The 18,923-nt window shown below is 33.6% G+C and overlaps 1 protein-coding gene across 2 annotated transcripts in view; it reads left to right on the forward strand.

Annotated features, from left to right (window-relative positions):
- The window catches only part of LOC110030675 (ubiquitin-conjugating enzyme E2 10), a 44,485-nt gene that overhangs the window by 10,929 nt on the left and 14,633 nt on the right, over positions 1-18,923 (forward strand). For both annotated transcript variants that reach the window (XM_020733513.1, XM_020733514.1), the window contains exon 4: positions 13,819-13,923. In XM_020733513.1, coding sequence (XP_020589172.1) covers positions 13,819-13,923 — 105 coding nt within the window. The remainder of the gene's footprint in view (positions 1-13,818; positions 13,924-18,923) is intronic.

Consider the following 18,923-nt stretch of genomic DNA (forward strand, 5'->3'; position numbering starts at 1 on the left):
ATATATGTATAGAATGTTGGTCGCCACCTGCTCTGCTAGGGTTTCGCCCGATGGCGAAATCCTGGTTTGATTCCTTCGGTCGTAAATCTTTTCTCTGGTGCTTGACGACGAACTTCCCGCACTCGACGACGACGACGAAGGGCTCTGCATTCGTCGTCTTCGACGAAGGGCTTCGACGCTGTTTCCCTTTTCGAGCTCCGGTTTCGAGCTGCGATTTCATCTGCGTTCCCTGTCTGCTTTTTTCTGTTTGCAGAAGGGCGCGCCTTCTGCTCGCTTCCTGCTCGGCAGAAGGCTTCCTGTTCGCTTGTCTGCTCGCTTCCTGCCAGCCAGATTATTTCTCTCCTGTCTTGTGAGGGAGATGGCCTCGACGCTCTGTTCCTATGAAAATGCTCTTGCCGGCGACTTTCCTGCTCAACTATTGGTAAGTCCTGCAATGTTCCAGAATCTTTCCATGAGGCTCTTGGAGGTGGAGGTGATCACACTTTCATTAAAAAGCTTGGAAAAGAAAATGGGAAACCCGTACTTATTCTCACAGAGGTTGAAACCAATACTCTCGCATCTTTTTGGCGTTTCTCTCTAGTGGGGAAATTCTTTTATGATCACCCAAAACTGGAGATCATTAGGAAGGAGTTTGATACTATGAAACTATTGGGCAGTTGAAATATTGACATACTCGACGACAGACATATACTTATTCAACTATCTCATGATGCCGATTACACTCACATTTTCTCTCGAAAAGCTATCAAGATTGACAATCGTTTTATGAAAATTCTGATGTGGACTGTCGGTTTTGATCCAAAAGTGGAGTCCCCTATGATTTCAGTTTGGATAAAGTTTTCAGGGTTAAAATTACATCTGTTTAGCATGAAAATCCTCTACTCTTTAACAACTGCTCACGGTAAGCCTCTCAAGGTGGATAGTCCTACGCTTGTTGTCATTAGACCCTCTGTGGCTTGTGTGTTAGTTAAGAGAGATATTAGTCAACCAGCTCCGGATGAGATTTGGATTGACACTATGCATAACGAGTATTGACAAAAGGTTTAAATGGAACCACATCCTCCTTATTGCTCTCATTGTAATATGTTTGACTACAACTCTACTATTTGCTATCGTTTGCAGCTATCGTTTGCATCATCATATCGTTTGCATCATCATCTAAAACCGAATATCGCTAAAGAACAAACACCTACTATCCCTGTCGAGAAGATGCAACCCGATCCTCTATCGAACACCGCAATTTCTGAAGAAGAACAACATACTACAGCTACAGATCCAGTTGTGCTCATACCACCCATTGTTATTAAAAACTCACTCACATGCCAAGACACACGAGAGTATTCCTTTGATCAAATAACAGATCAACCGATACAACATGTAGCTGCTTCTAATATCCAACAATCTGCACATCCCCAACACACTTTAGACCAAGATCAGACGAGTCAATCTTCGAAAGAGGAATGACAGGTCTATTCCAGGAGGAAGAAGAAGAATGGAGGCCGACTCCAACTCGGGAACATATTGGATGATACATTGGTTACTACTGGCAATAACAATCATCTTACCAACTTATTAGCTTGCTTCTTTCCTATAACCAGACAGAGTCAAAACCAAATTAGGTTGCTCTCTAGCCACTTGATACTATGTATTTCTGCATTTTTAGGCTTTTTCTTTATGTCTCTAATGTATTTCAATATTTTCTAGTTGTGTAACCCCTTGTGATTTTGTTCTGAGCAGGGTGCCATGTTTGGGCCCTCCATCACATTATATCTGTATCTTTCTTTCTAGTTAATATATTAGCCTTTTTGGGCTTTCAAATAATATATATATAGACACACACACACACACACATATGATTTAATTTGGATTTCGGTCGTCTCAGTCATCTCTGCTAGGGTTTCGAATGACGATTACTTTTGTATATGATTCAGTCGTGTACGATTCACAAGCAATCGAAGGAAAAGGGGCTCGCACTCATCCGTCCTCAGCTTCGTCTGTAGCATTTGTTAGCCTGTTTTGACGCCGAGCTTCGTGTCTATCGACTCGCATAATTAGCATCATTGGCTGTTTCGACGGTGAGATTTTGCGTTCGCGTCTTCTTCTACCGTCCGTTTCGACGTTGAAATTCTGCACTTGCGTCTTCATCTCCTATCGGCTCGCTCAATTGTATCGACGCAAACAGTCAGTCGACTTGCATTTTCTGACTCTTTCGCCTACTGCATACGGGGCGTCTTTGCAGGTGTGATGGGTGAGCTCCCTCCTTCGTTTGAACCTGACAAAGCCTCTTCGCCCACGTGGTGGGTAATAATCTAGTGGAGTCGGCTGTTGTCTTCCCCTTAATTTATAAGGAATGTACTGGTGATTGTTCTTTTGTTAAGAAGACAAGTAGGAAATGTGGGAAAACAACACTTTTTTTATCTGATTTAGAAGTTTCAACATCGGCAGAGAAATTCAAATTTGCCCTTATTGAAAAATTTCAGTGGGGACACCAATCTATGAATGTAATTAGGAAGAGTTTTGATAATCTCAAACTTGTAGATAAGTGGAAAGTGAGTCTCTTTGAGGGAGACATGTGTTGATTTAGTTAACCATGGCTGAAGACTACGCTCGGCTTTTCTCTAAAAAATATCTTAATTTTACAGGAAAGTCAATGAAGTTACTCAAGTGGACTCCTGATTTTTACCCAAACCTTGAACCTCCCACAATACCAATATGTTTTTGTTTATCTGGTCTCAAACTGAACTTCTTTAATCATCAGTTTCTTTACTCTATTAGGGCTATACTTGGGGATCCTATGAAGCTTGATCTACCTACCTTTAATCTAACCAGACTTTCGTTTGCCATAATGCTTGTGGAACGGGATATCACTTTATCTAATGTTATAGAAGTTTGGTTGGGCACAACACATAATGGATATTGGCAACAGATTATCATGAAACATCAACTTTTTTATTGTACCTACTGTAAGATGTTTGGGCATACGCTTGACAAATGCCACAGACTCCATCATAACTTGAAATCTACAGCTCAAACAAATAATGATGAGTCTTACCCCTCTGTTTTGGACACATTGGCCCCACCTATGGAGGAAATTACTACAAGACAGGATTTGGTGTCGGCTTTGATTGCCTCTGAGGACCCCCCGACAATACTATTTCTGTTTCTACGATTGATGTGTTGTCGGATGACTCTGTTGGTCAACCTATACCTTCAAACATTATTGAAAGCAATTTGGAAGGATCCCTATTTATAAAGGAAAATGTTCGGACTGAAAATCAGGAGAGCTTTGTAGCTCCTCATCCCCAGGAAGTATCCAGTGCAGAGGAAGTATCCATTTAATCGAGCGAGCCATTACTGTTAGTCAAGCGTAAGGGATTCAACAACTTATACAGATCCGATAATCTGTTGACTAACATACTGATCAGATGAGTTAGTCTTTGAATAAGGAATGACAAGTTTACACATCCAGGAGGAAGAAGAAGAATGATGACCTACTTGAGCTTAAAAATATAATGGATGATAACATTTGTTACTTTGGGTAATGACACACAATTCACTAATTTGCTAACTGGCTCCATTCTTAGAACTAAAGACAGAGACAAGACTAAATTGAGTCGTCCCTAAGCTCATTTTGGTTATTTTGACTTTTTTTTGGGTATTACATGTATCTTTACTTTTTTGTGTGTGTTGTACCGTGTGGGTCGAATACCTTCTAGGCTCACTCATATAACCTATTTATATACTTCCCTTTTTTAACATATTGCCCTTGGGCTTTTTCAATATATATATATATATATATCAAATTGATCCTTACACAATTTAGGATTTTATTGAAGTAGTTTAAAATTTTTTTTTGTGGGGAATGAACCCTATCAACAGCTTCGGCTTCGGCTTCGTTGTTTCCTCTCAACTTCTTCGCGCTTTTATGTTTCGTCTCCCCCGCTTCTTCCGGCTCTGAGATGAGGCTCGTCACTCGCTCGCGTGTTCTGCGCTCGATCCTCTGTGGCCCTTCTTGCCGCTCGCGTTTCTGCGACTCAATCTCGCAGGAACTGCTCGCGATCTTGATTTCTGCGTTCTCTGCGCTCGTCCCGTCTTACCCCGCCGTCCCTTTCTTAGCTTCGGCTATTTCAACGCGATTTTTTCCCAGTCTGCTTTCTTCTCTAAACGTCGCAACTATCTTTGAAGATGGCTTCAAACAAATCATATGCAGCTGACATTGCCGTTGTCCATTCCTCAGGCACAACAAAATCATCATATTTCCCTCCTTCGTTTTAGTGGGCAGAGGACATCAAGAAATCTGGTAGGAAGAATGGGAAGCCTGCCATCTGTTTTACAGAAGCTGAAGATATTCAACTTGCTTCCCTCTGTCGTCTGAATTTAGTTTGGAAATTTCTATATGGTCATCCCAAAATGGAGCTCATTCGCATTCGCAAAGAATTTGAACTTATGTACCTTGTTGGAGAATGAAAAATCGTGCTATTAGATGTGCTATTAGATGAGAGACACATTCTTATTCAAATTAGTAATGAAGAAGATTACATGCGCTTATTTTCTAGAAGGATAATATGAATTAATAACAGAGCAATGAAGATTCTGAAATGGTCTGTGGATTTTGACCCACATACGGAACCGCTAATCATTTCGGTTTGGATTCGTCTCCCTGGTATGAAATTTTATTATTTTTCTCAAAAAGTATTGTACTCATCATATGTTATGGGAATCCACGCAAGACAGACATTCCTACTTTTAATCTGTCCCATTCTTCTGAAGCCAGAGTACTTGTTGAAAGAGACATCACTTTACCCGCTTCTGAGGAAATCTGGTTGGGCACACAACATCATGGATATTGACAGCAGGTAGTGATTGAATCTTTTCCGTCGTATTGTTTGAACTGTCATATGTTCAGATATTCCAGTTCTCAATGTCACCATCTAAACCCCTACCTCAGACCAAAAAAACAAACTGCTCCGTTAGAGGCTGTGATTCCATCTCCTTCTGATCTCTGATCAGACACCTTCTGATCAGACAGACAATATGACAACTATTCAATCCCCAGTTGTAGCTCCCTCGTCTTTGGATCCTCCTATCATGGGGGAGAGGGAATTTCTTCAGACCTCGCCTGTCCTAGAACCTATCACTGATAATACATATAAAAATACTTCTACTGTTTCACAACCACCTCATTAGGTCTAAAAAGATGTTAATATTACTCAGGTTCATGGGATCAAGACGTGCAATGACCCACACCTATCCGACCACCTTTGGAATCTACTGATCAGATGAGTCAATCATCGGATGAGGAATGATATGTCTACACATTAAAAATAAGAATGAAGATCTACTTGAGCTCAGGAATCTGATGGATGATACTTTGGTTACTACGGGCAATGGGACACACCTTACAATTTTGTTAGTTGGCTCACTTCCGAGAGCTAGAGACATGAAGACTAAAGTGGGACGTTCCTATCACTTTTGTGTCCTTTTGTGGTTTTCTGGTTTTTTACCTTTTTGTATCTTTGCTTTATCTGAGTTTTTGTGTGTGTTGTATTGTATACGTTGGACTTTCTTTTAGGTCCTCTCATACAACTTTTCTGTATCTTTTCGTATTAATATATTTGCCATCGGACTTTTAAAAAAAATAATATATATATATAATATAGAAAGTTAGTTGGTTAAGATAAATTAAATTTAATACTTAGTTAATGAAAATGTAGTAGTTTATTAAAATAATAAATTAATTAAATATCATGTTTTAGGTTTCTAATTTAAAAGAATCAACATCAAGATAAATTCAAGTACAAATTAATCAACATCGATGTGAGCACTCATACCTTTGATCTATGATAATATTTTTAGTTCTTCTCGATTTTTATGCATTAGTAGATGATTATATTTATACAAGCTTTATTTGATTTATATATTTTTCTTTATTGATCACATTGTTAGGAATGTTTGTAACTATTTAGTATTATGTATTGGTGTATGTTATGTATAACATATTGAATTAAATGTGACGAGCATATGGATGATATATTTAAGTTGATTGCTTTTATGTGTATGATTGACTATGATGGAGTCACCCCTTGATGGTACTAGTGGGGGAATATTATTATACCTGTGCCCGTATATGAAAAAAGATATTGATATTGATGTGTCTTAATTGATACAATTTTCAGACGGTGCTGCTGTGATGGTTGTATTGATATAAAATGATATTGGTATACTATAAATATATTAAGATTCATTGATAACATGTTAAATATTTATATTAATTTATTTGAAAGTTTAACTAGCATGCATTTTGCTTTCTTTTTTCTTATATTTTTGTGGCTTATGAGTAAGAATATTCATTGACTGTTTAGCTTATAGAAAAGAAAAAAATTATAGAAGACAAAAATAACTAGTAACGAGGTAATTTTAAATATATTTTTTTAATTTAATTGATTAGGGACTTTTCATTTGTAAAGTGCTATTTTTAAAGAATGAATATCTAAAGTCTAATTCATACCATCCGACTGTCTGTTCCGTCTTAATTAATTTCAAGCTCATAACCAGGTAATTTCAAGCTCATAACCAGGTCGTGACGTATTACTTATATGATAGTTTGGAATAAGTTAACGGAGTAGGGAAAATATTTATATTGGACATCTTGTGCTGCACACTGCATAGAACTATTTTTAGAGAAACTTAATGACATGCTCCAGTATTAAAATGGCGTGATAAAAGTAAAGAAGATTACTAATTTTATCGATAATTTTTCTTAGAAAATATCTTTGATGAATAAATTTCTGAGGAGAAACTTCTACAACCTATTATAAGAAGATTTGCTATAATCTATATGACTACATAGAATATGCTGGAAATTAGATCTACATTGAAGATAATATTCACTTTTACTCAATGACTTAGCTATACATGGAGAAGTTAAGTCTGAATAATTATTTTAAATGAAATATTTTTTGTCAAGTCCATTGGTTCATATTTTAATAAGGTCCATTGATTCATATTTTAAGAATGGTGGAAGTAGAGAAAAAGTTAGCTATGTGCTTTATGTGCTTTATTTACACTACATTAGACTCGACTAAGGAGTTAGTAGCCCATAACCTAGAAGGAGATGATGCCAGCTATAGAGAGATTTGGGATATCATCAATGAGAAATGAGAGATCCGACTTCATTGTTTGTATGCTGCTTGTTATTTTTTTGACACTCAATTTCAAAATGTTGAGAATAAGTATACCAATTTTGAGATCAAATTAGAGAATACTATTTTATGTATAGGTTGATTGTTGGCTCAACTTAGAGGGTAACTGCTTAGATGTAACTTTTTCCATTTATGAATAAGAAAGATTTTCTTGAGCTACAACAATTGAAATATACTGCTACAAATATTCTTTAAGTAACTTTTAATATTTAATGTTTTTATTTAACTAAGAAAAACCCTCCCAATTCTAAATTCTTAAGTTTTAACTATACTCTTTTGTTTCAATTTTTTTTTGGATAATGGATCCAGTTTGATGTTAACACTCCAAAACTACAATGTTTTGCTATCAAGATATTAAGAGTTACATGCTCAACATTTGGATTTGACCATAACTAAAGCACATAAATCAAATTTATGCAATGAGGAGAAATTATGTTACAACTTTAAGGATGATTTCTTTGATGTATATTATATACTATAAAAGCCTAAGTGATAGAAATCTGAAAAAAAAAGAGTTTGGAGGATGACAAGGTTCTTCTATTTTGTGGGATGTTATTAAATGATGAATGATTTATGAATAATGGTAATGATGTCATATCATTTGAGTTATACTACGAAAATTTGAATGTTAATTTCTTTGGTGGAGTTAGAAATAAGATTAGTACATCCAATGCAATGTAACAAGAGATAAACTTAATATATCTTTTAAAATTTAAGTATTTGGAAATTTCCTAAACTTTAATCAATATTCTTAATTATTTATTTATTATTATTGATTAGACAAAATAATGATGATTGAGATTAAAGAAGTAGGTGAATGGGAGAAATTGGAGTCAACTGAAGTTGAGGCAGGGAATGAATTTATTTATTATGATAACAACTTCACTGAAGATGGCTTGAGTGATGAAAGTGCATTGAACTTTTAATTACTTGTTATATTTTTGTTTGATTCTATGGATATTGCTATTTTGGAGAATATGATAGAGAAATTTATTATGCTAAATTTATTTCATCTCTTACTTTATTTTAATATATTATATTACTTTCATTTGATATTTTATATTACTTTAATCAATTGATATTCACATTATAAGTCCATTTTGTGCAATTTATTACATGATATTTTGTGGTTTGCAATTTGTTTCTTGTTATATGTGTAATTTATCATATCGTATTATGTCAGAATGCTAATATATTTTCTTAAATAAATTTATATGTTAGAATATTAATATATGAATACTTATCTTCATTTTGATTTATGAAATTTTCTTATTGTGAGGTTTACATCTTGTCTCACTGATAAAAAATATCTCAATAACCAATTTATAATTTTAAGCTTTGCTCTCAATGATTCAATTATATTTAGCTGATGAGTTGTTGATAGAGGTCTTATAAAAAATAACTTTTGGCTCAAATTAAATTATTTGTATATCACTAAATGCCTCTCTAATAATTTAATTAGAAGTAGAAATTATATTTGTTTTACATGCAACAAAGTAAGCCTCTTAAATCAGATTTGAATGAGTTAAATTGCATTATTAAGAGTTGAAGAATATTGATGTGATCATTAGCGATGAAGATTAAAACATTTTTGTACCTTTCAATTATGAGCAATTTTAAGATATCATGTTATATGATTGTGATACAATCTTAAAGGATGTTAAATTAACTTATTTTAAAGGAAAGGGATAAACTAGTTGACTACATGTAAGAGGGAGATCATATGAGCAAGTATTCTTTTCTAATTATGGCAAGAATAAATTCAAAATGATCATTTACTTATGTTGTAATAAAATTGGGCACATAAAGAGTTATTTTGCTTTGAAGAAGAGAAAGAAGGAAATGTATGATGCTAATAAAAAGATCAATCAGTTGATGCGAATTTTTTATGCAAATTTTTATGATTATGAAATTAATAATGCTTATTTGGTGAGTAAAGATAATAGATATAAAGAGCAGTGCATTTTAGACTCAGCTTGTTATGATCATGTGCATTCTACTTTAAAAATGTTATTCATATATAAGCCAAGTTCTAGTTGCTATGTTTACATGAGAAATAAAGCTATATGTAAGATTGTAAGTTCTGGCACTATGAAGTTGATGGTCTAAGGTGATGTCAGTATATCATTACTTGGTGTTAGGTATATATCAAAATTGAAAAAAATTATAATATTCTCTTAGTTTTGCATGATATGGAATCTTCGGTGATGTTTACACACATAAGGTCTATAATGGTGCATTAGTTTTCCTGAAGATGAATAAAGTAAACTATTTGAATATAATGTCATATGTTGATGTGTTGAATTCAAAAATTATGCTAGGAGCGGTTGAAAGCAAGAATGATATTAAGGTGGTGTTTGGCAGCCGGATTTGAGTAGGATTTATGTTAATATTAACGAAAATCTTGCCAGACGTGGAGGAAGTTAAATCCAAAAAGTGTCTTCTTCCATTACTTTTTAACCTAAATCCTGATTTATTAAATCCGATTATTATGTATATTTATCTTATTTAACTCGGGAAGAAAGTGAGAGGAGTGGATTTATGCCAAACAGAATGAATGAATTTAATGGATATAACTTTAAATTAAACAAAAAACTAATCTAGATTTACAACATTTGGATTTGATAAATCCGGATTTACCAAATTTATTAAATCCTATTTACTTTAAGTTCTAGTTGCAGCCAAACACCGGGTAAGTATATAACATCATATGTAAAAATAAGATGAGAGTTAATGTGCAATCTATTTTTGATAACTTTTGGAGAGCCGTGCAAATAAAATCTTGATATTGTGGGAGCTTTCAAAGGATAAATGGTCATTACATGATAGAAAAAAAATTAAATTAAAGAAACAATGCAATAATTAGAAAATGATTAGTAGATCTGCTAGTGATGGAGACAAAAATATTACGAAACTGCAGTAACCTTTGTGACTTCTGACATAGAGGTGCCGCACAGTGAAGCACTTCAAACTTAAGCATTAAGATAATTTATCTAAAATTTTGATTCTCTGTTGGAGATTGTTAAGTCTGAAGTCTAATTTCATGAATTATTTTTGGTAAGAGTTGATCTTGATTATTCAAGATTGGTAGCTTCTAAAAAGTCCTATTTGGAGGCTACATAAGGGTCCCAAATGAAGGCTATTATAAAGTGTTGAATGGAGGTTATCATAAAATCCTAAATAAAGACTATCATAAAAGTCTACAGTGGAGGCTACAAAAATCTCCAGTGGTGATTGATAACTAATATTAGAAGGTGAACAAATCAGTATATAAACTCATGTAATTATAATAGTATCGCATTTATAATAGAAGCAACAGAGAAACGAGTGGAAGTGGAAGACTGAAGATAAGTATCATCCATGAAAGAAAGATCAAAAGGAAAAAAATCTCTCTCGTGCTTGTAAATGGAGTTCTTTGGCTTCTTTAAGGACTATAAATTTATTTCTCATATTTGCAATGGATGGAGGTATTTTCTTTCAGCTAGATAGAGTGCAATCTTTGTCAATATCTCTAATTTTGTATAAAATGTAGTACTTCGTGTGTCTCTTTTAAAGCTTAATGAATTATTTAATCTACGTGGCTGTGATCTTAGGGTTACTTTATCCGAACCATATAAGTTTCGTGACTTTTGATGTATCTTTTGCAGTTGCTTTTTGGTTCATCATATTTATTATAAGATCGATGGCACCTTTTTCCCCATTATTATGAGACAATGATTGCAACCAAAGTACTCTCCTTAGTTTGAAATTACCTTATCTCCTTGCACTTGGTTAATTACTTATTACTTTTAACCTTAGGTTGATTGTCATGGTCACGCTTACACTAGCTGAAGTAGACTAAGCCTAGTTCCTAAGCAGCCATTTTAATCAAATGGATGGATCAATCGGGTTTAGATATAGCTTTAAGTCTATGAAAACCTAAATGGGTCCATTGGATCAATTTAGCTTAATTGACATAGGTTGGATCACCTAAACTAATTAGCAAAATAGCTCAACAAGATCAAATGGGTGTTCATTTTGGTTCAACTGGGTTAATTGAGCTAATTGGTTCAAATAAACAGTTGATTTGACTCACGTAGGATGTGTTTAAGTCACCCAAGGGGTTTGATTCAATCAGTTTGATCAAAATGAGGTTTTGGATCATTTGGAGTTCAATTGAGCTAAATTGGGCTCAATTTGCCTAATCGATGGATCATTGGGTCAATTCCATATATGGTGAGTCAAATTTGGTTAGGCTTGATTAAAATTAATTTGATTAAATTAAGCTAATTTCGCCTAAAATTTCAACTTTTGTTAATTGAATCAAGTGACAAAATCATGGGCCAATTGAAGGAAAGTCTTGTATGATTGACCTATTGAAATTTGGTTCAAAGTGTTAGATTCATTCAATTTGGTTAATTCATTTAGGCTTAATTAGGTTAAAGGTTCTAATCAAGATTCGTTAAAAATCTATTGTTATCAGTAGGTCATGTCTAATCTACTAGGACCTATTGAGATTATTGTCCAATTTTAGTTGCTTTAATTATGAGGTTTGGGCCCTAATGACCTAACTAGATTCAATTGAGCTAAACAAGGGTTAAGGGATCTTGTTTGATCTATTAGTTAACTTTAATTACTTCACTTATGGCTTGATGGTAAAAACTCCTTCGAAGGTGTTTGACCGATCAATAGATTTTAGGGGTAAAGGGAATTTGGAATCTAGGTTGATCATCTGTTAAACCATAGTCAAAATCCAAGGATTCTATGGTAAATTACAATCAACGTTATTAAAGTACTAGGGAAGAAGATGGAATACTTACACCATTAAATAAGTCATCTAGAACTTTATACTAGGGTTAGATCTAAGTTGAATCTGTCTTTGGTCAAATTTAGTGATGAGAAAGGATTGAGATTATGGTTTGAAAATTTAACATTTCCTCTTATGGGATTTGTTAAGTTGAAAGGAGTTTTATAATCATTTTAGAGTTTAGTTTTGGGCAAGTTAGTTTATGGGTTTGGTTAGGTTTTGTAGCTAAGTTAGGGTGCAATTTAAGATTGAGTTAAGGACTATTATCGAATTCAATGAGGAAAAAGATGGTTTGTATCATATCTTGAATTAGCTAGATCATCAAACAAGGGGTATTTATTCAAAGTATAAATAATTTATATTGGGCATGACCGGCTCAATCTAACATAAGAAGCAACTAGAGTCGATCATGCCTATGCTTCAAATGACATTTGATGCTAATCGCCATAGATTGTTAGAGACGAAGACAATATATCGGACATGCCAATAGTCTATATATATTTCTTCGACTTTTATAAAAACATCACATTCAGATACTTTATGAACACTTCACGAAGTCCTTCAGGACAATTCTTAGATTACTATAATTATGAGAATTATCATATATCATATCAAAATTAGGAAGTTCATTGACATTGCAAAAATTATGATTTAAAAGTTCATATGTATATATTCATTTAATGTCCGTGTTCGTATATTTGTGTTTGTGCATCATAGCTGTTAGATGGATCATAGTGCCAACTCCTACCCTCTTATCATTGACCATTAGCCCATTTATTGCTTTCTAGATTTTTAAAATAAAATACGGACATAATGTTATCAAAGTAATGATCTTTTACCCATATGTTGGGTAAGTCTATCCTTTGAGGGATGAGCTCGAATGAGCTTGCCCAATGACTGACCGATACAATATGCTACAACTCAGCAAGTTCATAGGTAATGAGCCTCATCCTCCAATGGTTTACACCTCATTAGGCTAGCCCATGCATCATACCATGTCCACCTACTGAATTCCTATACTCTATCTTTATTTAATCTACCCTCTCTGAGAAAATAGGAATCCTTGGGTTGTATGGAGATTCCTGATCCAAACACACATTATGATTCTGAGTTTTTATTTTTTCATCTGTTTAATCGCTTCTCCTTATTGTCGAACTGGTATTCTTATTAACTGCATGCCACTGTATCCAACATTATAGAAGCAGCATAAGCCAAGTGGATCCCTTGTGCGGGATTTGCACCTCAGTGATTTATAAATCTTCATTGTTTTGTCTCCTCTGAAGTATTAATTTTCTGCTTTGTCAGAACTCTTTGATGTAAAACCCTTAGGGATTAAGAATTCCTAATGTAAACTCTGATGATATAATGGATGTTGATTTCACAAAAGAAATTGAAAATTGCTTATAGAAAATTATAAATTACCAAAAAATGCCCTTCTTTAAGTGTAAATTTTAAAAATGTGAAAGTTTAAACCAAATGATAATGCAATGATTGATTAATATGAAGAAAGTAATGAGAAAATTGACAAATGAAAATTTGGCAGCAACTAAAATTTTACACCTCAATCACCTTGTTTTAGCAAATTTTGACAAAAAGTTTGATTCTGATGTTGTCAATTTTGTTAACATGGATTACATCAAAATTAAGATTATACTAATTCATGTAAGTGGAGTGCTATCCATGTTGTTAACTAACGGATAACTTGAATCTGATGTAAATTTTTTTGCTAAATAAAATTGTACATCAACCATCAAATTACTCCATTTCGTTATGCAATGAGATTGTAGCTAGGGGCTTATGTTCCCTATGTAAGATGTGTGTATTTTGCAGGTAGCCTTCAGGACAAAAGTATTTCATCCAAATATCAATAGCAATGGAAGCATTTGCCTTGACATTCTGAAGGAGCAGTGGAGTCCTGCATTAACCATTTCCAAGGTTTCTTCTATTACTGCTGATGTGCTTGTTTGGAGTTCATGAACTTTCGTATGAATTTTGATGTTGCTCATGTGCTCATTTTCTTCTAATGAAGCTGAATTAATGATTTAGCAGCATTTAACAAATACTAGCTCCTTTTAGCTCTTTACTATTTTTCTGCATAAAATACTAACACTTTAAGCCATATGATCATATAATACAGCCCTAGCTACTTCAAATAAATATAATACATGTTTTGAGGTCTGCTGGCATGGTTGGTATAAGTGCCCTGACACCATTCATTTCTGAAGAAATAAAAAACATGATAGTCGAGGCCTTCCTGGTAATGATTTTCATCTTTTTTGCTTTCTAAAATTTAAAATGTAACAATTTTGATTTATACAAGCAATAGATGGTAGAACTTCTCTATAAGTGATTTGGGAGGAAAAAATTACCTTAGGTTTCTCCCATGTCTACACCAACCTCAGGCTCCTTGCTAAGGCATTGATTTATTAGTCCTCTCATACAGTGAATTGTTTCTTAGATAATGGTTAGAAAGTTCATCTAACTAACAAGCAATTAACATGTGGTGCTCATCTAGGCACATTAGGGCTGTTATATCCAATAAAAATTGTCCAACTTTATCCCACCATCATGTCATATTAGAGTGGGCCTTTCTGAACATAAGATATTGTTAAATCATTGGGAAAGCTAACTTTTAATCAATTCACTCTTGCTAAAAGTTTGAACGGTGTTTCATGAGTTAACTACCCGACTATTGTACGTTGTTCTCCATCTAATATGCTATATCCTATTCTACTTGAACATGGGTCTTGTTACTTGTGTTATTGCTACTATGGAGAATTGCTAGACAGTGCGATTGAGTACCGCGTATCAACTTCTTAACGGCTTAGGTACTCCAAGCCAACTATCTTGCCAATACTAAATCTAATCGGATCTATTCAGTCTACATCAAAATCAAATTGACTAACTTGAATTTAAGTAAATCTACCACTTTAATGATGATAAAATTGGTATCAGAGCCATGAGTGGATAAAACTTTTCTGGAGCTTTTTTTTTTGTAAGTAAATTTAATATGGTAATCTAACGTTGTCAGGATAGGTATATCTTGCATCAGAAAGTCTGGTGTTGCTCTGCAACTTAATATCCTTCACTGACATGCAAAATTATACTGAGTTTGACCTTTTTGTCGGATCATATTATTGCTCTAAGCTAACCTTAATCCAGTAGTCATCGTCTCATGTGGGCGTTTTTATGTCCGGAATGGATGCTTTGTTCCCTGGTTCTTGTTGACTCGACTTTTTTGGATTAAAACCTTAGTGAGGCAATAATGTTTTAATCTAGTTGTGGTTTAATAATTCTATTAAATTTATTTTATGAAAAAGAGTTCTAGATGTTTTACTGGTTGCCTTTCATTAGCACCTATTCATGGTATAATAATACCATAATATCTAGAAATCTACTAAGATCTCAATCGAGAAATAATAATATTAAAAATGCAGAGTTGCAGAAATACCTTGCAAACAATGAAGACAATGAACTATTCCTTAGGTGGAAAAGGCTCTAATCTATAAAATTGGAAACCTTGATTTCGAAGGTAAATCATCAATTAAAACTGTTGAATAGTTGTTAACAATAGACGAAAATGAGAAAACAATTTCACTTCTAAGTCAAGAAAATTTAAATAATTACTTAGAAAATTATAAATATATTCACATAGGTTTAATTCAAGTAACATTTAAACCTCTTACACTATGAGGATTAAACATTTCAATTTTAGCCTGCTTAAGAGAAGTAAGATGCCTTAATTGGACACAATCATTGATGGGTGTCATGGAAACTAGTCTATGTCATGAACCAATTTTCTTCAAGATTTCAAAATTTGGGATATTCATGAAGAACCAAATGTGATGTGGGATAAAGTAACAAACACTATTAAACATGTAGCAAAAAATGTTCTTGGAGAATCAAAGGGAAAAATATTTACAAATAAAAATAGTTGGTGGTGGAATAATAATGTGCAAGAAAAGATAAAATATAAGAAGTTATGTTAAAAAAAATGGTTTAAATGTAAAAGTTTAGAGAACTGGAGAAAATATCAAATTGTATTTTCCAAAATTAAATATCTTTGTGTTTTAGGATTTGTGAAGATTATGTGCATTTTGAATGACTTGGCTCATGAAAGATTTTTCAAATAGTTCTGTAGTCATAGTAGACCTACCAAAATTTTCTTGGATTTTTCTAAGTAACATGCTAATTATTATGATTAATTTATGCAAATAATAGACATAAGCTTAAAAAATATGGATCTCTATTTAGAGGTCTCCCCTAACTTTAGAAAAATCAAGAAATGTTCCCTTTATTAGAGACTACCACATGTCAAAATTGCAAGCCATGGTGAAATGATTACATGCATGGAGAGTTAAAAGACTCCTAACACTAATTGATTTATTAAAAATGAAATACACATCAAATGGACTTCAAATTGTTTCACATTGTTTTCCTCTATTCATTAAGCAAGAGGGTATTTTTATTTTATTTTTATGATTTTTCTACATAAAGATATGGATTTTTGAAGATAGGGAGCTTCTTTCGATTTATTTAATTTCCTATTTATCTTCTTAAACATGCGGTGCCATGTCAACCTGCGACGGCTCTGAAGCTCTACATGGCGCACTCTTATTTGATGCCGCCATCCACCTCAGCAGTGACTAGGCCAGTGGTTCATGTAAGGGAGAGTTGTCCGGCTTGATCTCGTCAGTTGATGAGATGAACGCGCAATCGGACGGTTCTCCGTCATCGTCCCCAATGCCTTAGCCTGAGGACTATCCATCTTCAAGGCTTGATATCTTGCTCATTTCTCAACCAAATTGAATGATTTTTTTTTTAAATGCTTCTCTAGACTAGAGGAACATATCTATATGGTTAAGATGCCATGAAATTAAGCCTAAGAAAATGGGGAATCAAAATAAGCTCGGGAAGAGAGGGAGTTCAATACCTTTGCTCTAAGAAGGGAAGCTTCAATCAGAGGTGCTTAGTATGTTCATTGAGGTCCAAGGAAGCTAGGGATTGAGCCTCTTGCTCTAGTGTAAGGTCTAGGTATGAATTTGATCAAGCTTGATTTCAGGTGTTGGTCTAGAGCTATGTTAGGGTCCTTACGGAAGGGGGATTTGATGGAGCTTATTATTCTTCCACTGTGGTGAAGGTGTGGGTGAGTTTAATTTGAGTTTGGTGGACTGTGGAGGTGTATTGAGCTTTGCCATGTTTTTTAGCAAAAGATTTAGCTTAAATATGGGCATCCACAGTGGGAATCAGTAAGGGAAATGGTTGGCTTGAGCTGAGGAGGTCTCAAAGAGTCTCTATGAGCAATTTGGAGGGCTCTCTCTGAGAAAATTTCAACACACTTCCATGGTCATGAAGGGGAGCTTTTTTAAAAATTAGTTTAGGCTGGATGCCCGAGTCAATGTTTGGGTGCAATGTGATGCTTAGATGGAGGGCGAAGAGGCTCTAAAATTTAAATTGGGTGAGCTGGCCTCTAGGTTTTAATTGGGTGAATTTAAACGGGGGTGGCCCTCAATTTTGGCTTCTCCGGCGGCTCGACTTATGTTAAGAAAGGCAGAAGTAGACATAGGAAGACTTGGGCTCATTGCATAAAAATGATCTTAATTTATTAGCACTAAATGAAAATATGACACTAAATAGGACGCAATGGAGAAAAAGGATTCATGTAGCCGACCCCACGTAGTGGGATTAAGGCTTTGTTGTTGTTGTTGTTGTTTCCAAATCTAAGTCTGCCGCTTACAGACATAAATCTCTTCGAAGTAGCTAAAATATAGATCAAATTACTCAGGTATGAGTTTTTATCTGGATCTGAAACAATCATAATATTCTATCGATTTCATTTTAAAGTTATAAATACTTTATGTCCAAATATTAAAATAATATGAAACCTACGGATAGATCTACTATTGTAGAAACAAATTTGCTAGCTTCAAATATATCAACTAATAGGACAATAAAATGAGATGAAGTAAGTTTTCCTGAGTCATGACAATTACAAACTGCTATTATTTCTCACATTGTAATAAATCATGATGTATAACAAGTTAGTCAAGATACTAACGATGATGTTCTGAGAAGATTTAATCCAAGAAGATCCATTACTCTTTCACAGGTATCTTATCCCTCTTCAAATCTTTCTCACAATGATTCTGATAAACTTTCATCACTAAATCAATTAATAAATAGAGTTAATCTATCTTCTAATAATTTATTACACCCAAATCAGGTAGAAAATCATTCTCCGCAATCATAGGCTAGTTTTAATTTTAATAATGGCTGACTTAATACAATTCGCTCAAAAATAAATACTACAAACTTTAATCAATCATTATTTACAACTAAAATATGAATCGTTTAGAAATTGGTATCGTAGTTATACTACGGAAGATGATAAACGAAGAAATTTTTATATTTATTTTAAAGAAAATAAAAGTATATTCAATAAAGGAAAATATTTTCTTTCATTTTTAACATGGTTTAGTAATGAAGTAACAATAAAATTAGAATATGAATTAGACATGTTAACCAGAAAATGAAAGATTAATTCTGGAGAAATGATAGAATTTATTTATCCTCCAACTAATCACACAATATTATATTTAGATAATAGAAACATAAATTTTTGAGTTAAATGCTTTTGAAAAAACTTTGGAAACTAATGCCACCAAAGATTTTATTAGTGTAATTAAACAATTACAATTTATAAATACTAATATATCTTTCATTTCAAATCACTTAATAAAACTAGAAAATAACATAAATCAATCTATTTTCTCTTTAAAAACTCAAAACGAACAGAAAATAAGTTTGACAATAATTTCTTCAACTCCTGCTATACAACTACCTCCCAATTCTAACTTCCATTTAGGGTCATCTGCTCAGGATTTTGAAAAAATAATTAAAACAATAAATGATACTAAAATTACGACCCTAAATAT

This window comes from Phalaenopsis equestris, unplaced genomic scaffold (assembly GCF_001263595.1).
Source record: "Phalaenopsis equestris unplaced genomic scaffold, ASM126359v1 Scaffold000750, whole genome shotgun sequence".
Classification (NCBI taxonomy): domain Eukaryota; kingdom Viridiplantae; phylum Streptophyta; class Magnoliopsida; order Asparagales; family Orchidaceae; genus Phalaenopsis; species Phalaenopsis equestris.